At 38.0% G+C, this 18,658-nt stretch overlaps 2 protein-coding genes across 2 annotated transcripts; one reads left to right on the forward strand and one right to left on the reverse strand.

The window, feature by feature from the left end:
• Window positions 1-2,217: 2,217 nt before the first annotated feature.
• On the forward strand, window positions 2,218-2,700 carry LOC145002428 (uncharacterized). The gene is made up of 2 exons (XM_078961706.1): window positions 2,218-2,271; window positions 2,320-2,700. The coding sequence occupies exons 1-2, from the start codon at window positions 2,218-2,220 to the stop codon at window positions 2,698-2,700; spliced, it is 435 nt and encodes a 144-aa protein (XP_078817832.1).
• An 11,737-nt stretch (window positions 2,701-14,437) lies between these two features.
• LOC145002208 (ankyrin repeat-containing protein At5g02620-like) lies at window positions 14,438-18,150 on the reverse strand. Its single transcript, XM_078961500.1, has 4 exons — window positions 17,862-18,150; window positions 17,232-17,593; window positions 16,280-16,689; window positions 14,438-15,740 (listed from the first exon to the last, which is right to left on the reverse strand). The coding sequence occupies exons 2-4, from the start codon at window positions 17,560-17,562 to the stop codon at window positions 14,862-14,864; spliced, it is 1,620 nt and encodes a 539-aa protein (XP_078817626.1). The 5' UTR covers window positions 17,563-17,593; window positions 17,862-18,150; the 3' UTR covers window positions 14,438-14,861.
• Window positions 18,151-18,658: the final 508 nt, after the last annotated feature.

An 18,658-nucleotide genomic window follows, 5' to 3' on the forward strand; every position in this document is an offset into this window, starting at 1 on the left:
TTGAAATTGCTATGTTTTTATCTTGAATTGGTGAAATTGCTATGTTTTCATTGATGTTATTGATTTATTGATTGATTTGGTGAAATTTTACCTATTTGTTTAGGTTGAAATTGCTATGTTTTTATCTTGAATTGGTGAAATTGCTATATTTTCATTGATGATATTGACTTATTGATTGATTTGGTGAAATTTTACCAATTTGTTTAGGTTGAAATTGCTATATTTTTATCTTGAATTAGTGAAATTGCTATATTTTCATTGATGTTATTGACTTATTAATTGATTTGGTGAAATAAAATTGCTATGTCATATTGTCTTTATTGAAATTCAATTTTGATTTGGTGAAATTGCTATATTTCTATGTTTTGACTTTTGATTGAAGCTATTGGATGATTTGGTGAAATTATTAGTTATTTAGCTTAATGTTGAATTGTAGGTTACCCTTGGTGGTTTTCTTACCAAAAGACCAAGACCAAATATTAATGAAAGTGGTGAAGGATCTTCCCAAACACCAATCACCAACCAATCAATTCCTTCGGTCTCTAATGCAATTCCACAAAGACCATGCTCTAATGAAACTAATGATGGTGTTGATTTGAAAGATCTTTTAAAGGACCCGGCGGATAGTCCAATGATTACAAGTTATGCCTCAAATATAAGAGATGATGTAAGAAGGGCATATTTGCTTCAAGGACCTTGTCAAATAAGGCTACAAAAGTTTCCAAAAAAGAAAATAGGTGATAGATTAAGAAGCTTCGTTCCTTCATGGTTTAACGATTTTGATTAGTTGGAATATAGTGTGAAAAATAAAAAAGCATATTGTTTATATTGTTATGTATGTGGAGATCTCATGGGACAAAAAGGAGGGAGTGATGCATTTGTTTCCCAAGGTTTTGATACTTGGAATAAAAAAATGCATTTCGGACTCATGTGGGTAATGTTGATAGTTTTCACAACAAAGCAAGAGAAAAGTGTGACTTTTTATTAAGAGAAAAACAAGCTATTAATGTAGTCTTGAGGAGGCAAACCGAAGCGGAGGACCATAAATATAAAGCGCGATTACATGTTTCTATTATTGTTGTTAGAGTTTTATTGAAGACCGGTTTACCGTTTCGTGGTAATGACGAGTCGGTTAACTCGGAAAATAGAGGGCGTTACATTGAAGTGTTAAAAGCCATTCGAGAGACTAGTGAAGATATTTTCAACAATACTTTAGAAAATGCTCCTAAGAACAATCAACTTATTTGCCCTAAAATTCAAAAAGAACTTGTGCAATGTTTTGCACAAGAAGTACTTTTGAGTATTCGTCAAGAGATTGGTCAAGATGTATTCACTTTATTGGTTGATGAATCTAGCGATGTCTCAAAAAAGGAACAGATGGCTATTGTTTTGCGATATGTTGATATTCTTGGCTTTGTGAAAGAAAGATTCATTGGAGTTGTGCACGTGAAGGATACATCCTCTTTGACACTCAAAAACGCCTTAGATGAAGTACTTACAAGTAATAAGTTGAGTTTTAGTCAGGTAATTTATTCTTTACTTTTTTGTTACTTCAATTTAATTTAATTAGCTTTGTGTTATATTATTTATATATTTTACAATTTTTTTAATAGATAAGAGGACAAGGTTATGATGGGGCTAGCAATATGCGAGGGGAATTCAATGGTTTGAAAGCTTTGATATTACAAGAGAATGACACAACTTTTTATGTACATTGCTTTGCACACCAACTTCAATTGGTGGTTGTAGCTGTAGCAAAGAAGCATGATGGTGTTAGTGACTTTTTTGAGCAAATTTCGTTGGTGGTTAATGTTGTTTGTGCCTCGTGTAAAAGAAAAGACTTGCTACGGGAACAAGCAAGACAAAGGGTGCAAAAAGGCTTATGTAGTGGTGAACTTGAAATGGGAAGAGGATTAAATCAAGAAACTACACTTGTTTGGGCGGGATACAAGATGGGGTTCACATTTCAACACACTCACAAGTCTGATGAAGTTGTTTGCGGATGTTCTTGTGGTTTTAGAATTTATGAAAGTGGATGGAGGGTCATTGGCAAACCGCCAACAAGCGTCCGGAATTTTAGCATATTTTCAATCTTATGAGTTCGTGTTTTACTTGTATATGATGTATGACATTTTACACCTCACGGGTACATTATCAAAGCAACTTCAAAAAAAAGATCTAGACATTTTAGAAGCGGCTTCGATGGTTAGAGGGACAATGGACGCATTGCAATCTTTAAGAGACACGGGGTTTGCTACCATTTTGCCAAAGGTATCCTCTTTTTGTCAAACACACAATATTGCTACTCTGGAAATGCAGGATTTTTATATTGGTGCGAGAAACCGTACGACCACAAAGACCAATAGATTTCACTTTGAGGTTGAAATCTTCAACACGGTGGTAGATATGCAACTGATAGAATACCGGGATCGATTTAGTGAAACAAGCACCCAGTTACTAGAATACATGGGTGCTTTGAGCCCTTGTGATTCATTTTCAAAATTTGACAAATCAAAGTTGTTCAAGTTGGCTAAGTTTTACAAGTATGACTTTGATGATTCGGATTTGATAGATCTTGAAGGACAACTTGAGATATTTTATCACTCTTCCATCAAAGATGAGCGTTTTACCACTTTGAAAGGAATTTCCGAGCTTTCTCTTTTGATGGTTAGTACGGGGAAACATCGGTCTTATCTGTAACGCCCGGGTTTTCAGGGCTAAGCATTTTTGTCAATGTAATAGTCTAGGTCAACTATTGTAACTCTTTTTGAAGTAATAAATATGAAATATTTGAGTATTATGTGAATTATGTGTGTTTATGTGTTTATTATTTAATTATAAATGTATAATTAATAAAGAATAAAAATGAGCGTCAAAATTAAAGTGTGAGATAATCCCGATATCTCTACATAAAGTTGTAGAATATGTCTCAAGGTTTCCGTACATATAAAGAATGCCCAAATCCGAGCTATAACGAAGAAGTTATGGCCCACCGAAGTTTTACGGCTAAACCGGCACGACACCGAGAGACATAAATAGTGAATTTACGATAGAAGACTTTTTAGCCTTAGCAATCTAAACAAAAGTCGTAGAATGTGTTAAACTAAGAACATCGATAAAAAGAACGCCCAAATCTGACTTCGTATGAAGAAGTTATGATTTTTCTAAGATTCGGCTTAGCAGTGCACGGCCTGAAACTCGAATTTTAGTTCGAGCGGTTTTTGGCTTACGCAACATAAATGAGAGTTGAAGATCTCATTAATAGGAAATCAACGGTAAAAAGACAGACAAAAACAGAGTCCGTATGTAGAAGTTATTAATTTTACGCAGACGTTTAACAGTATAATCTCCTTGTACTGTTAAATTTAAGATCGGTCGAGAATTAGCTAACGGTGTCAAAATGAAAGTTGTAGATCTTGTTATTACCTACGCGTGTATATAAAGAACGTCAAAAACGGAGGTCGTATGTGAAAGTTACGGATTTTAGAAGTCGGAAGTGTGCTGTGCGAAAATGGGTGATGTGGCACAATCTTGGCCATTGCTTTCTCCCCAAGGCTTGCCACCAGATGGTGACATGTGGCACCAAGTTCAGCCACATTTCACCCTATAAATACCACCTCTCCCACCCTCATTTTCTTCACACCTTTCCCATTCTTTCTTCTCTTTACTCTCTCTCTCTCTCTAGAACCTCTCTCTAGCCCCGAAATCCCCCGAAAAGCCTAGGGAACCTCCCTAGCACGAGGCAGAAGCCCCGGAGTGCTCGAAGGCTCTGAGAAGAAGAGATTTTCGGCTCGGGAACGCTGCTCCAAGCAAAGCCCGGTTTTCTATAAAACCCGCTGTAAGTGAGCTACGCCTACGCTATTTTTAATATAACTTTTATTTAATTATAGTAACGTTATTAGGAACTTATAATAAATACTTGGGCTATTATTATGGGTTATATAAGTATTTTTTTGACGCTTATATAATAATAATAATAATAATAGCTAGACTATTAATTAGTCTCGACGAATAATAAACTAAACTCTAGTGGTAATAATACTAGGTTTCGTCGAAGAAAATTTCTTTTTAAGAAGCGAAGCGCTGTCTGAGTTCGGAATCACCACCTTTTCCGGTGAGTGCATAGTTACCTTCAACTTACACATAGATATGAAGTATTTTATATAAATTACGTGCTATGTGTGCATATTATCTGAATACTTGTTATCTATGCTAGATGAACGTTGTTATACATGTTTTCAATGATTTAAACTGTATACGTATTTTATATCTACGAAAATGTTGGGGTAAAACATGGGTAGATGTAATAGGTGATGTGTGATAAAATGATGAGAGGCCTCGATGTTGTTGTTGTTGATCCAGTCATCTAGCGGAGTATAGATGACGACCACGGACTCTTCTAGACAGTCCAGTGGAACACTAGCAGGCTCGCAACCTGTAGGTGTTGTGAACGATGTGTTCACCGGTGTACTCCATCCCCCACATGGTTGCCTATTAGGACATTTATTGCTGAGGAATCCCCTTAGCAGTAGTGTTCGTCCCGATGATGATCCTTAGGCTAGGTCCCTTATGATAGGTGTTTAGGGACGTAAAGTGAGGATAACGGGAACGGGTAATCGGGTTATTGTTGATTGATGAAATTAATAAACTTATTTATTGTGGGTTGAAAACCCTATGTGCTCACCAGGCTCCCAAGCCTGACCCACTCAGTTTTATGCATTACAGGTAGTGGCGCATGAGCATAGGTGTGATGTTTTGGACGAGGGATTACGGATATAGGCCTGTAGATATGAAATAATGTAGTAAGGCTTATATTGTACTGTTTATACTTTTGATCTGTACGAACATGACATCCCGAGTCTTTTAATGAAATACATTTCTATGGAAATGCTTTTGATAAATCTTTATCATATTATTGTTTTGGGACAAATTCCGTAACCCTTTTTTTAAAAAGATAACTCTGATTTTGAAATAAAGTATAAACAAAACCGGTCTTTTCTGGCCGTGATTTTGGGGATGTCACAGTTGGTACCAGAGCATTAGTTTAAGCGAACTAGGAATTTGTAGGATTTCTAGACTTAAACTTAGAATGCTAAGCGATGATTGTGAGGTGTGAGCACTAGCTTATTTTAGGAATTGTGCCTAAAATGCTTATATGTGCTAAATGCTTTATGCATGATATGCTGTTATTTTGTTCGGATCTATGGTCTGTTGCCGACCGGATCTGGAAACCTTATGTGTTTAGGATTCTAAACGTACGACTACGATATTAGAACTAGCATGTAAACGTTTCGGAGTGATAAGGACGATTTAAAACGTCTCTCCTAAATAAAGATCTAAATTCACCTTATTCGGTGTATAGATCAAGATGGCAAGGACCCGTAGCGGAAACGTAAACGCAAATGGGAATAGACACCAACCCCCCGTGATCGAGCAAATACCAGTTGTGGAAGCCGCTGTCGGACCAATAACGATGGCCGGAGTGCAAGCGATGATCCAGGCAATGTTGGATCGTCAAATGGAGGAAACCAGGCGTTTGCTCCAGCAAAATCGAGAGGAAGCGACTATTCAGCTCGAACAGCCCGAGTTGAACGAAGGGCAGACTGAAAAAGGAAACTACAGTGGGACTATTGGTCAAGCCAACCCACCGATAGTTAGGCAAAACCACCAGGATGGAGGAAATGATGGACGTGGATGCAAATACAAGGATTTCATGGCATCCAAACCACCGAGTCTATCCGGAAGCCCGACGCCGGTGGAAGTCATGAACTGGATCTCTGAGATGGAGACAATGTTTGAGAGTTGCGAGTGTAGCAATAGGCAGAAGACTGCTCTTGCAGTTCCTCTATTGAAATCTGGAGTACTAAGCTGGTGGAAGCTATTAGCTGATTCAATGCCCAAAGGTGAAGCAAGCAAAATGTCGTGGGAGGATTTCCTGGTACAGTTAAAGATGCAATACTGCTCTGAGCAGGATCTTCTGGAGATCAGCAACGAATTCCAGAATCTGAAGAAGGGAAGAATGAGCGTTACTGAATACGCTGCAAGCTTTACTGAGAAAATGAAGCTCGTTCCTCACCTCGTCCCAACCGAACTCTCCAAGGTTAACAAATTTGCCCTCGGATTACTAGCGGACTTCGGTCCAATGGTCAAGCAAACTACCACTCTGAAAGCTGCCATCTGGGCTGCTAAGAATGTGGAGACCCAGATACGAGAGAAGGGTCTGGAGAGAGCGGAAGTGGGAGAGAAAAGGAAATTTGACGGATCCTCGAGGTCCGGTAAGAAAGGAAGATTCTCGAAGTCTGGTTCGAGAGGAGGAGGATCAGAAGCAAAGTGGTGTGACAAGTGCATGAAGAAGCACTTTGGGAAGTGTGATGGAGGAGTCACTTGTTACAAATGCGGAAAGCCTGGACACTATGCCAACGAATGCACCCTCAACCAGAAGGCCTGTTATGGGTGTTATGAAGAAGGGCACATTTTGAAGGACTGCCCGAAGAAGAAGGAGGCAGGAAGACCCAACATACCACCAAAGCCGAAGGCGAGAGCCTTCCAGATGACGCTCGAGGCTGCAAAGGAGGCAGCAGACGTCGCTTCAGGTACCTTTCTTGTAAATGGTTTACCTGCAAATATACTGTTTGATTCCGGAGCCAACTACTCCTTTGTGTCGCATAAATTTAGTGCGAAATTAGCATTACCTGTAGAAAAACTTGATAACGCCTTAATTGTAGAAGTTGCCAGTGGCAAATTTGTACCTGTTAGTAATCGTATTAGGAACATCATCATTGACCTAAACGGAAACGAATTCCAGGAGGAACTATTACCCATAGAGTTAAACGGTTTCGACATCGTTTTGGGTATGGATTGGCTTAGCGCCAACGATGCCGAGATATTATGCCGAAAGAAGATAGTTAGGATAAACCCACCCGGAAAGGAATCATTTATGGTGTACGGGGACAAACGCAGAGTGAGTTCTGGAATCATCTCCTTGATGAAAGCCAGGAAATGTTTGTCCAAGGGATGTGCATCGTACTTGGCATTCGTAATCGATGCTAAGAAAGAAAAGAAAGAGGTGCAGAATATACCGGTTGTGTGCGATTATCCGGAAGTCTTTCCTGAAGATCTTCCCGGATTACCACCTGATAGGCAAGTAGAATTTCGTATAGACTTATTACCAGGAACAACACCGATAGCAAAGGCACCTTACCGATTAGCACCGACGGAGATGAAGGAGCTCATGATGCAACTTCAGAAGCTGTTGGACAGCGGTTTCATTCGACCTAGTTCATCACCCTGGGGAGCTCCGGTGTTATTCGTGAAGAAGAAGGACGGAAGCATGAGGATGTGCATAGACTACCGAGAGCTGAATAAGGCAACGGTGAAGAACAAGTATCCATTGCCGAGGATTGATGACCTATTCGATCAGCTGCAAGGTTCAAGCTACTTCTCAAAGATCGATCTTAGGTCAGGATATCAACAGCTGAAGGTGAGAGAGCAGGATATTGAGAAGACTGCATTCAGAACAAGATATGGACACTACGAGTTCTTGGTTATGTCATTCGGACTAACCAATGCTCCCGCAGCATTCATGGATTTGATGAACAGGGTTTGTAAACCATTCCTCGATAAATCCGTGATAGTGTTCATCGACGACATTCTCATCTACTCGAAAATCCAGGAGGAGCACGGCAAGCATCTACGAGAAGTATTGGAGGTGTTAAAGAAGGAGAAGCTTTTTGCAAAGTTCTCCAAATGCGACTTTTGGATACGGGAAGTCCAATTCTTGGGTCATGTTGTTAACCAGGAAGGAATAATGGTTGACCCTGCTAAGATCGAGGCTGTAATGAAGTGGGAACGTCCGAAGAGTCCCACGGAGATTCGAAGCTTTCTAGGATTAGCCGGATATTATCGACGGTTTATCCAAGGTTTTTCTTCGATAGCTGCTCCATTAACAGCTTTGACCCATAAAGGAGCTACGTATACATGGAGTGAGAAACACGATGAGGCGTTCGAGAAGCTAAAGAAGAAGTTATGTGAAGCACCGATACTTTCTCTACCTGATGGAGTCAAAGATTTCGCAGTTTATAGTGATGCATCTGGAGTCGGGTTGGGTTGTGTTCTGACCCAAAGAGAAAAGGTGATAGCATACGCATCTCGACAATTGAAAGAGCACGAAAAGAACTACCCCACTCATGATCTGGAGTTGGCAGCAGTAGTATTTGCCTTAAAGATATGGAGGCATTACCTCTACGGCACGAAGTGCAAGCTCTTCACTGATCATAAGAGTCTCCAGTATCTCTTTAATCAGAAGGAGTTGAACATGAGGCAACGACGCTGGCTAGAACTTCTCAAAGACTATGACTGTGAGATACTTTACCACCCAGGTAAAGCAAACATTGTTGCTGATGCTCTAAGTCGGAAAGTCAATCTTGAAAGAAAAAGGCCAAGAGCGTTAAGAATTGAAGTCGTCTCGACGATTGTGGAAAGTATCAGGAAAGCTCAAGAAGAAGCCTTAGAAAAGAATGACCGAAAGGAAGAACGTTTGGGAAAAACGTTAGTGTTCGGTACGAACAGTCGAGGACTGAAGGTATTCCAAGATCGAATTTGGGTACCTAAGACGGGAGGAATAAGAGATCTTCTAATGGAAGAAGCACACAAGACCATGTACTCGATTCATCCCGGTAGCACTAAAATGTATAGGGACCTAAAACCCTACTACTGGTGGCCGACGATGAAGCTCGATGTTGCGAAGTATGTGGCTGAGTGCGTAACATGTGCGAGGGTTAAGGCACAACATCAAAAACCGTATGGGAATTTAGAACCCTTACCTGTACCCATGGGTAAATGGGAAGACATCACCATGGATTTTGTGACTAAACTGCCCAGAACGAAGAATGGTCACGACATGATTTGGGTAGTCGTGGATCGTTTCACCAAGAGTGCACACTTCATAGCAGCCAACGAGAAGTGGTCTATGGATAAGCTCGCAAATGCTTACGTGAAGGAAATTGTAAGACTTCACGGTGTCCCTCTTACTATTGTGTCAGATCGTGATAGTCGTTTCACATCGAGGTTTTGGAGGAGTCTACAAGAGGAGTTGGGTACAAAGTTGTGTTTGAGTACTGCTTACCATCCGCAAACTGATGGTCAGAGTGAAAGAACAATTCAGACGTTGGAAGATATGCTGAGAGCATGTACCCTCGAATTCCAAGGGAATTGGGACGACCACTTACCCCTAGTAGAATTTTCCTACAACAATAGTTTTCACTCGAGCATCAAGATGGCACCTTATCAGGCCTTGTATGGACAGAAGTGTCGTACGCCGTCTTGTTGGCTTGAAGCCAGAGAGAAGCAGTTTATGGGCCCCGAGATAGTCCATGAGACTGCTGAGAAATTGAAGGTGATTAGGGAAAGAATGTTAGCAGCTCAGGATCGTCAGAAGAGCTATGCCGACAAGAAAAGACGACCGATAACCTTCGAAGTTGGGGATTCCGTTTTACTTAAAGTCTCACCGTGGAAGGGACTTATACGATTTGGGAAACGAGGAAAGTTGAGTCCAAGGTTTATTGGACCATTCAAAGTTCTTCAGAGGATTGGGAACCAAGCTTACAAGCTGGAATTGCCCGAAGAACTCAATGGTATTCATAACACCTTCCATGTGTGTTATTTGAGGAAATTCATGGGAGATGTTCCCGACATAATTCCAATCTCGGAATTAAGGATGGATGAGAATAAAAGGATGATCGAAGAGCCTGAGGCAATTATTGACCGTAAGACTAAGAAGTTACGACGCAAGATGGTCGACTTAGTGCTAGTCCGATGGAAACATTCGAATGGGCCGAATCTCACTTGGGAAACAGAGGATGACATGATGAGTCGCTATCCACATCTGTTTGCTGATGCATGATTCCGGGACGGAATCATCCTAAGGGGGTGAGAATTGTAACGCCCGGGTTTTCAGGGCTAAGCATTTTTGTCAATGTAATAGTCTAGGTCAACTATTGTAACTCTTTTTGAAGTAATAAATATGAAATATTTGAGTATTATGTGAATTATGTGTGTTTATGTGTTTATTATTTAATTATAAATGTATAATTAATAAAGAATAAAAATGAGCGTCAAAATTAAAGTGTGAGATAATCCCGATATCTCTACATAAAGTTGTAGAATATGTCTCAAGGTTTCCGTACATATAAAGAATGCCCAAATCCGAGCTATAACGAAGAAGTTATGGCCCACCGAAGTTTTACGGCTAAACCGGCACGACACCGAGAGACATAAATAGTGAATTTACGATAGAAGACTTTTTAGCCTTAGCAATCTAAACAAAAGTCGTAGAATGTGTTAAACTAAGAACATCGATAAAAAGAACGCCCAAATCTGACTTCGTATGAAGAAGTTATGATTTTTCTAAGATTCGGCTTAGCAGTGCACGGCCTGAAACTCGAATTTTAGTTCGAGCGGTTTTTGGCTTACGCAACATAAATGAGAGTTGAAGATCTCATTAATAGGAAATCAACGGTAAAAAGACAGACAAAAACAGAGTCCGTATGTAGAAGTTATTAATTTTACGCAGACGTTTAACAGTATAATCTCCTTGTACTGTTAAATTTAAGATCGGTCGAGAATTAGCTAACGGTGTCAAAATGAAAGTTGTAGATCTTGTTATTACCTACGCGTGTATATAAAGAACGTCAAAAACGGAGGTCGTATGTGAAAGTTACGGATTTTAGAAGTCGGAAGTGTGCTGTGCGAAAATGGGTGATGTGGCACAATCTTGGCCATTGCTTTCTCCCCAAGGCTTGCCACCAGATGGTGACATGTGGCACCAAGTTCAGCCACATTTCACCCTATAAATACCACCTCTCCCACCCTCATTTTCTTCACACCTTTCCCATTCTTTCTTCTCTTTACTCTCTCTAGCCCCGAAATCCCCCGAAAAGCCTAGGGAACCTCCCTAGCACGAGGCAGAAGCCCCGGAGTGCTCGAAGGCTCTGAGAAGAAGAGATTTTCGGCTCGGGAACGCTGCTCCAAGCAAAGCCCGGTTTTCTATAAAACCCGCTGTAAGTGAGCTACGCCTACGCTATTTTTAATATAACTTTTATTTAATTATAGTAACGTTATTAGGAACTTATAATAAATACTTGGGCTATTATTATGGGTTATATAAGTATTTTTTTGACGCTTATATAATAATAATAATAATAGCTAGACTATTAATTAGTCTCGACGAATAATAAACTAAACTCTAGTGGTAATAATACTAGGTTTCGTCGAAGAAAATTTCTTTTTAAGAAGCGAAGCGCTGTCTGAGTTCGGAATCACCACCTTTTCCGGTGAGTGCATAGTTACCTTCAACTTACACATAGATATGAAGTATTTTATATAAATTACGTGCTATGTGTGCATATTATCTGAATACTTGTTATCTATGCTAGATGAACGTTGTTATACATGTTTTCAATGATTTAAACTGTATACGTATTTTATATCTACGAAAATGTTGGGGTAAAACATGGGTAGATGTAATAGGTGATGTGTGATAAAATGATGAGAGGCCTCGATGTTGTTGTTGTTGATCCAGTCATCTAGCGGAGTATAGATGACGACCACGGACTCTTCTAGACAGTCCAGTGGAACACTAGCAGGCTCGCAACCTGTAGGTGTTGTGAACGATGTGTTCACCGGTGTACTCCATCCCCCACATGGTTGCCTATTAGGACATTTATTGCTGAGGAATCCCCTTAGCAGTAGTGTTCGTCCCGATGATGATCCTTAGGCTAGGTCCCTTATGATAGGTGTTTAGGGACGTAAAGTGAGGATAACGGGAACGGGTAATCGGGTTATTGTTGATTGATGAAATTAATAAACTTATTTATTGTGGGTTGAAAACCCTATGTGCTCACCAGGCTCCCAAGCCTGACCCACTCAGTTTTATGCATTACAGGTAGTGGCGCATGAGCATAGGTGTGATGTTTTGGACGAGGGATTACGGATATAGGCCTGTAGATATGAAATAATGTAGTAAGGCTTATATTGTACTGTTTATACTTTTGATCTGTACGAACATGACATCCCGAGTCTTTTAATGAAATACATTTCTATGGAAATGCTTTTGATAAATCTTTATCATATTATTGTTTTGGGACAAATTCCGTAACCCTTTTTTTAAAAAGATAACTCTGATTTTGAAATAAAGTATAAACAAAACCGGTCTTTTCTGGCCGTGATTTTGGGGATGTCACATTATCCTTTGGTTTATAAGTTTTTAAAGTTAGCTTTGATATTACCCATAGCAACCGCTAGTGTAGAAAGATGTTTTTCGAAGATGAAACTCCTGAAGACCGACTTGCGCAACAAGATTGGCGATGAGTTTTTGAACGATGCGTCGCTTTGCTATGTTGAGACCGAAGCACTTGTGAAAGTTGAGAATGAAAAGGTAATGGACCGGTTTCAAAAGATGTCCGCACGAAGAGGACAAATTTAAATTGTAACAGATGATAGATTGTTGTTATGGTTTTAACTTTTATGTAATGGATCACTTATTTGTATTAGACATAATGAATTAATTTTTGGTTTTATATTATGTTTGACCGGAAAAAAAAATCAGCAACACCTACTATCAATTCATGCGTCCGTCCTTGGTTAGAGTTGTTGATGCCATGTGTTCAAGACAAGTATATCGGCATATAGTAAATGTATATATACTTCTATAAATTTATCTAATTGTAGTAAAATGGCATATATAAATATATATCCTCGAAATACTACAAAAAATATGAACCATTACATGTATGTCCCACTCAAATTTAACTCGTTACTTTTTAATACATAACTAACTTCCCTAATGCCCAACAAAATAACTTTATGGATCCGTCATACTTTGTGTTCGTAGTATTAGGGCTGTAAACAAACCAAACGAACATAAACAGGGTCTTGTTCATGTTCGTTCGTTTAACTTGGCCGAACAACAAACGAACACGAACGAATAAACGAATGGGATTTTCTTGTTCATGTTCGTTCGTTTAGCAAATTACTTTGTTCATGTTCGTTCATTTATGTTCGTGAACATGCTAAACGAACATAAACGAACAAAGATAAACACAATTGAACATAAATGAACATATAATATAGCAATATAATAAAAAATAATTGAATATAGATGAATATAAATAAACTTAAAGGAACGAACATAAACGAACGTAAACGAACATCATAAACGAACGTTCACGAACATAAATGAACGAACGAGACCATTGTTCATGTTCGTTCATTTAACTAAACGAACGATAATTTTTGTTCATGTTCGTTCATTTATTAAATAAACGAACATAAACGAACTTCCCGCCCAACAATTCACGAATGGTTCGCCGAAAGTTCAGTTCGTTTACAGCCTTAGTTCGTATCGTTGTATTATCCAATGCACAACAAAGAGTGTGGATAAATGCATGTGGTGTCTAATTTGGAAATTTTTTTAAATTGTTAGAAACATTGTTTGTATTATGTTTTATGCCACCAACTCTCTAGACATCTAGGATATTTATGATTCAGTTCGCTTTTTTTACTAAAACTGAACCGAAACAAAAAGAATTTGGCTTTTGATCAACTAACTTACATCAACAGTTCGATTCGGTTTTTTTCGATCTTTATATTAAAAAAAAAAAAACAAATTACGGATTTTGGTTTCATGAAAGATTCTTTAAACCTCAAGAGTTCAAAATAAGTGTGTATGTGTTTGAATTTGCTCATATTAGTATGCCAAGTGTATATGTAGAAGATATTATATTAGTATGCCGTTAAACTAACCACGGATATGTGTAATTACTGTTGGAGATCAAAAAAAAAAAAAAAAAAAAAAAAAAAAAAAAAAAAAAAAGTATTTAGTCAATAAAGCTTTAAATGACAAATATACGAAGGGAGTAAAATGAAACATTATTAAATAAAGATGGTTGATTGTATTAAAATTGAGCCAAAAAAATTAGTACAATAAAAATGCCCAAAAGCAAATGGTAAAAAGTAAAAACATTAATTGAGGTCGATTCCTAATATTCAACCTTTCAAAAACTTCTCATTAGAGATACTCTAGCAAGATATCACACCACATCATATGTATAGAAAAAAAATAATAATAATAATAAGAAAACAGCATAATTTTACACCAAGAACGGTGAAATTTTGGTGTTGGGTTAAAGATGTATAATCATCGTCAATTTCTAATAATGTTTTTGTAGTATATATCATGCTACAAAAAATAATTTGTTTTAGTCGTTTTTCGTTAGAATCATATATATTACGTCTTTAGACAAGAAAAATAAAATGTTAGATCGACGCATTTGATGAACACTTAATATGATTCAACTCCGAGAGTCTTATCACATCCGAGACATCCTACAACCATTGATGCATGAAAAAGCTAAAATTCAGCAACTAATGCACAAAAAAATGCTCAAAAGACATATATGAGTATATGACAACTCCACTATTTTACATATCACATTATCACTTGCAAATATATATACACATGACCCCCGTAACTGGTTCAATACAAGTAGCAAAATAAATTGCAAAAATATAACCATAATAGCAATCGGTTTTTCCTAAACTAACCACCGTACCTATTAAAATACGAAAAGCACTCGACTTCGCAAAAACAAAACAATTTTTTCCCAAAATCATTTATTCTCGCAAAATCCAATATTTTATTTCCATTTACACTATAATAATAATAATAATACCACCATGGTGGTCATATACGTAAGCAGTCGTACTCTCAGGTACTGACCGCCTACATCTCAACTCCCCTACCCCATTCTAACGGGACTGGGGTGTTGCTGCTGTTGTTATTGTTGTTGTTATTGTTGCTGCTTTTAGATCGCGTATAGTTTCTTGAAATCATCGTTCTCCGAATCAGAATGTCCTGACACGGATCCCGAAAGCGACTTACTACTCCTCGCGGACCGACGAATACTTCTCAAATTATTAGCCTCAATCCGATGCATAATGACCCAATAACACATCGTTCCTAAAGTCGAAGCTAAAGTCAACGACCCAATAACCGTGACACCAACCGCCAACCACTTCTCATTTCCAACAACAATAAACGAAAGCGCAAGAAATGCGATCGACACAAAAACACACGCCAACCACATCAACTTATTAATAATCGCCATCACCTGCTTTTTCGCCCGCCGCTCCACCACCACTATCGAGGTCTGAACCACCACCACCGCCAGTGATATAAACAAAGCAAGCGAGTCAAAAAGCAAGAATACAATAAACTCGGGACTCGAAGCGATGTTTCCTTCACCCAAAGTGAAACCCTTAGGGATTTCGTTTGAATCATCAACGTATTGACCGGGTAATTGGTATATGGCTGCAAAAGTGACTGTAGCGATTAAGACGGCGACAACCGTTGTTGAATTTATCGCGTTGTTTAGGCTTTCGTGGTGCATTTTGTTGATTCGTTTTCCGATGCCTTTGACTCTTTTGTGTGTTTTGAGGGTGTGCGCGAGCTGGTCGTGCACTTCGTGTTTGATGTCGCTTACGGTTTGTTTGAGTTCGCGAGCAGTTGAGGTCAAAGGCGCGGTTTTTTTCATTGACTTTGAATTTACGAATCCGTGTTCGCGTAAAATTGTCGCGATTTCGGGTCGGCGTAATTTTTCGGCTGTATCGAGGGCAGTTTCGTCCGATTTGTTGACTGTGTTTTTGTTGATTATTTCCTTGTGGTTTAGTAATGCTAGAACAATCTGCAAAGGAAGCAATGTAGATGAGTTGTTATGAATTTTGTCCTCAAAAGTCAAAGTCAACTTTAACAAAAGTTTGAAAATCTTTAGAACATCTGTAAATGAAGCAGTATTTACGAGTTCTTGGGAATTTATTATTCAGGGGTCAAAAGTCAAAACACCACCTTTTAATGTCAAAATTTAGTGTAAAATCTTCCACTTTTTGAGAAAATTATGAATACTACAGTAAGCTTGATAACATAAACCAATAAAGAGAAAAATATTTGTGTTTTATTTTACTTAAAAGAATATCCAAGTACAATTGGACTCTAAAAACTAGCACTTTGACCTCAAAAGTCAAAGTCAGCTTTCTTGAAACAAGAGTATGACAATCTTTAGAACAATCTACAAATGGAAGTTTGTGTAAATTTTGTCACTTGTTGAAAAAAGTATCAATAGTACAGTAAAAATCAAAGAAAAACCTACACCTTGACAAAATTTAGTATCTCGACCTCAAAAGTCAAAGTCAACTATCTCGAAGATAAATCAAAAACCCTACGTACCTCTTTGCGACCCTTTCGTGTAGCTATATGCAACGCAGTGTTCTCCTTTTTATCAACCATGTTTATCAATCCATTATCAATCGCAACAAGTTCATTAATAATCTCAACATTTTGTCCTTTAGCAGCCATATGAAGAGCCGTTTGTCCCTTTTTATCGGCTCTAGTCGCAATTTCAGGCACTTTTTCCAAAAGCGCTTTCATCACTTCCAAATGGCCTTTTCTTGCACATGAATGTAAAGCTGTTTTATGGTTGCTTTTTGCTATTGTAGCCATGGTGCTATTTTTTTCTAAAAGAAACTTCACCACTTCGATATGACCTTGTTCACAAGCTGTGTGTAATGCGGTTGTGTTTGTTTGATCGAATGTCATTGAAAGCTCGGGTTGTGCTTCCATGAGAACTTTTAATACCTCTGAAAAGAAATACGTAAATCGGATTTAGTGTTTCAAGAATCACATTTGTTGTAGCGTGATAAAGGTAAATTTACAGAAAAACGATTATGTTTTGGGCCACGTGGTAGTATGATTATCACCGGTAATTTTCAAATTAACACGTGGTTATATTAAGATAAATGTAAAATTACCTAATTAGCCCTGATTATCTGGTTCTGACTCCGATTATTATTCAAGCCAAATAGCCTTTCGTAGCTTAGGTTTTAAAGAACTCGTACTAATCCCAAGAAAATGTTACTACTTTGACTTTTTTAGGTCAAACTTATTACTTTCTGAATTCAAGATTGGGTGTTGATCTTCTTACAATCCAAAGATTCTATATTTTTAATTATGTTTGTTATACTATTCGATGGGATTCGTGTTTTTTTTTCTTCTCAAGAACTAATATAGTAATACATCAGTTTTCAGCTCAATTGAAATCGGTTTGAACTCGATAATCAACAATAAACGAGAGAATTTAAAAGAGAAAACAAGTAACAAGAGCTTGAATTCGAGTTCATACCAAGATCTCCTTGTTTGGTGGCGATATGGAAGGCATCGAACCCACTTTTGGACTTGATACCAGCTGCCTCAAGGTCGTAATACTTCATCATCTCTCTCACCAAATCAACACAACCGTATTCAGCTGCAACATAAAGAGGGGTTTCGCCTGATTGATTGGTCTTCGACAACAATTCATTCAATTTTTGTTCATCTGTGCTGCTTAAGATTTCCATAGCTGAATTTATATCCCCTGCTCTAATTGCAATATGTAACGATGTATCATCTTTTTTCTCCATTGTTCTAGTTCTGCTTAAGCTCTGATGGCGGTTTCCGGCCACCGGAGAGTCCATCTGATTGAATTATAATCAAAATCGTCGTATCCTGATGAAAAAAATCCAACTTTAATAAGTTATGAAATAAACCCATATCAATCACAATTTTCAGATGGGCTTAAGCTGTTTAGTTCAATCAACAGCTGTTGTGCTCGTTATTCGTTTTTAATAATGAAGAATTCGTCGATCATAACTTAGAAATTGATCCGAACCAGAGGGGAAAAGGTCAAAACTAACCTAACTTGAGAGAAGAAGCAACGTATTGGGCGACAGATATCAAAAACTGATTTATAAATCATTAAAACTTAAATCCCTACCTGGGTTTTGAAGAACAGATTTTGTTGATGACTGGATCACTCAAACCATATTGGAAATCGCATAGAGAATTAGAAACTCTGAGGGACAAATGAGCAGAGCCAGCAAGACACTGGGAAGAATGATTGAAGGGCAGAAGAATCAGAGAGACGAGAGGTGGATTATTATTGGATTAATTGGTTGAAAATGAAGGCAAGCAAGTAAAAGTAAGTGTAGTAATTTCAAAGGATTGGGGAAGAAAAAAGTGGGGTTTAATAGAAAATAGACATTAAGCAATCATACGCATTCTTTATGTGGTGGTGGTCTCATGGATGTTCTGAATCCTAATATTCGTTTTTTCTTGCTTATGATTTGACTATTTCGTGAACCTCTTGAATGTTCTTTAACTATGAATGACCAAAAAAATCATTTGGACGGACTTGGTTACACGAACCGAACCGAACCAACCAGATATTGTATTAAACCAAACCAACGTACACACAAATGGGTCGGTCATCGGTTCTAAATATTTCTATACTTTCGGTTCCATAGGGTTTGGGTTTTATCTGGAATGGAACCGAAAATTTAAGAGACAATTATAAATTAAGCCAAATTTTCAATCAAATTCGACTCGGTTAATTTTAAGACAAAAATGATTTGTATGGTTTGCATTTTCTTCGGAAACATGCCTAAACCTTAATAATTTTGGATAAATGATTATTTTGAGCAAGTTTCTTTGTAGAATTGGGTCTAATATCTATTTTGTCTTTCTAATTTTTTTTTTCAATTATTTTTATTGTTTTTTCATTTTTATTAATAA

Source organism: Lactuca saligna, chromosome 6, assembly GCF_052625555.1.
Source record: "Lactuca saligna cultivar CGN05327 chromosome 6, ASM5262555v1, whole genome shotgun sequence".
NCBI classification, from domain to species: Eukaryota; Viridiplantae; Streptophyta; class Magnoliopsida; order Asterales; family Asteraceae; genus Lactuca; species Lactuca saligna.

What these genes read in the sequence shown, in the direction of transcription:
- LOC145002208 (XM_078961500.1), bottom strand. Translation starts at nt 17,562, where the DNA reads ATGGACTCTCCGGTGGCCGGAAACCGCCATCAGAGCTTAAGCAGAACT. An exon ending in CACCAAACAAGGAGATCTTG is followed by an intron (nt 16,690 to 17,231) that starts GTATGAACTCGA and finishes ATTTCTTTTCAG; the next exon opens with AGGTATTAAAAGTTCTCATG. An exon ending in CACGAAAGGGTCGCAAAGAG is followed by an intron (nt 15,741 to 16,279) that starts GTACGTAGGGTT and finishes CTTCCTTTGCAG; the next exon opens with ATTGTTCTAGCATTACTAAA.
- LOC145002428 (XM_078961706.1), top strand. Translation starts at nt 2,218, where the DNA reads ATGGACGCATTGCAATCTTTAAGAGACACGGGGTTTGCTACCATTTTG. An exon ending in TTGCTACCATTTTGCCAAAG is followed by an intron (nt 2,272 to 2,319) that starts GTATCCTCTTTT and finishes CTGGAAATGCAG; the next exon opens with GATTTTTATATTGGTGCGAG.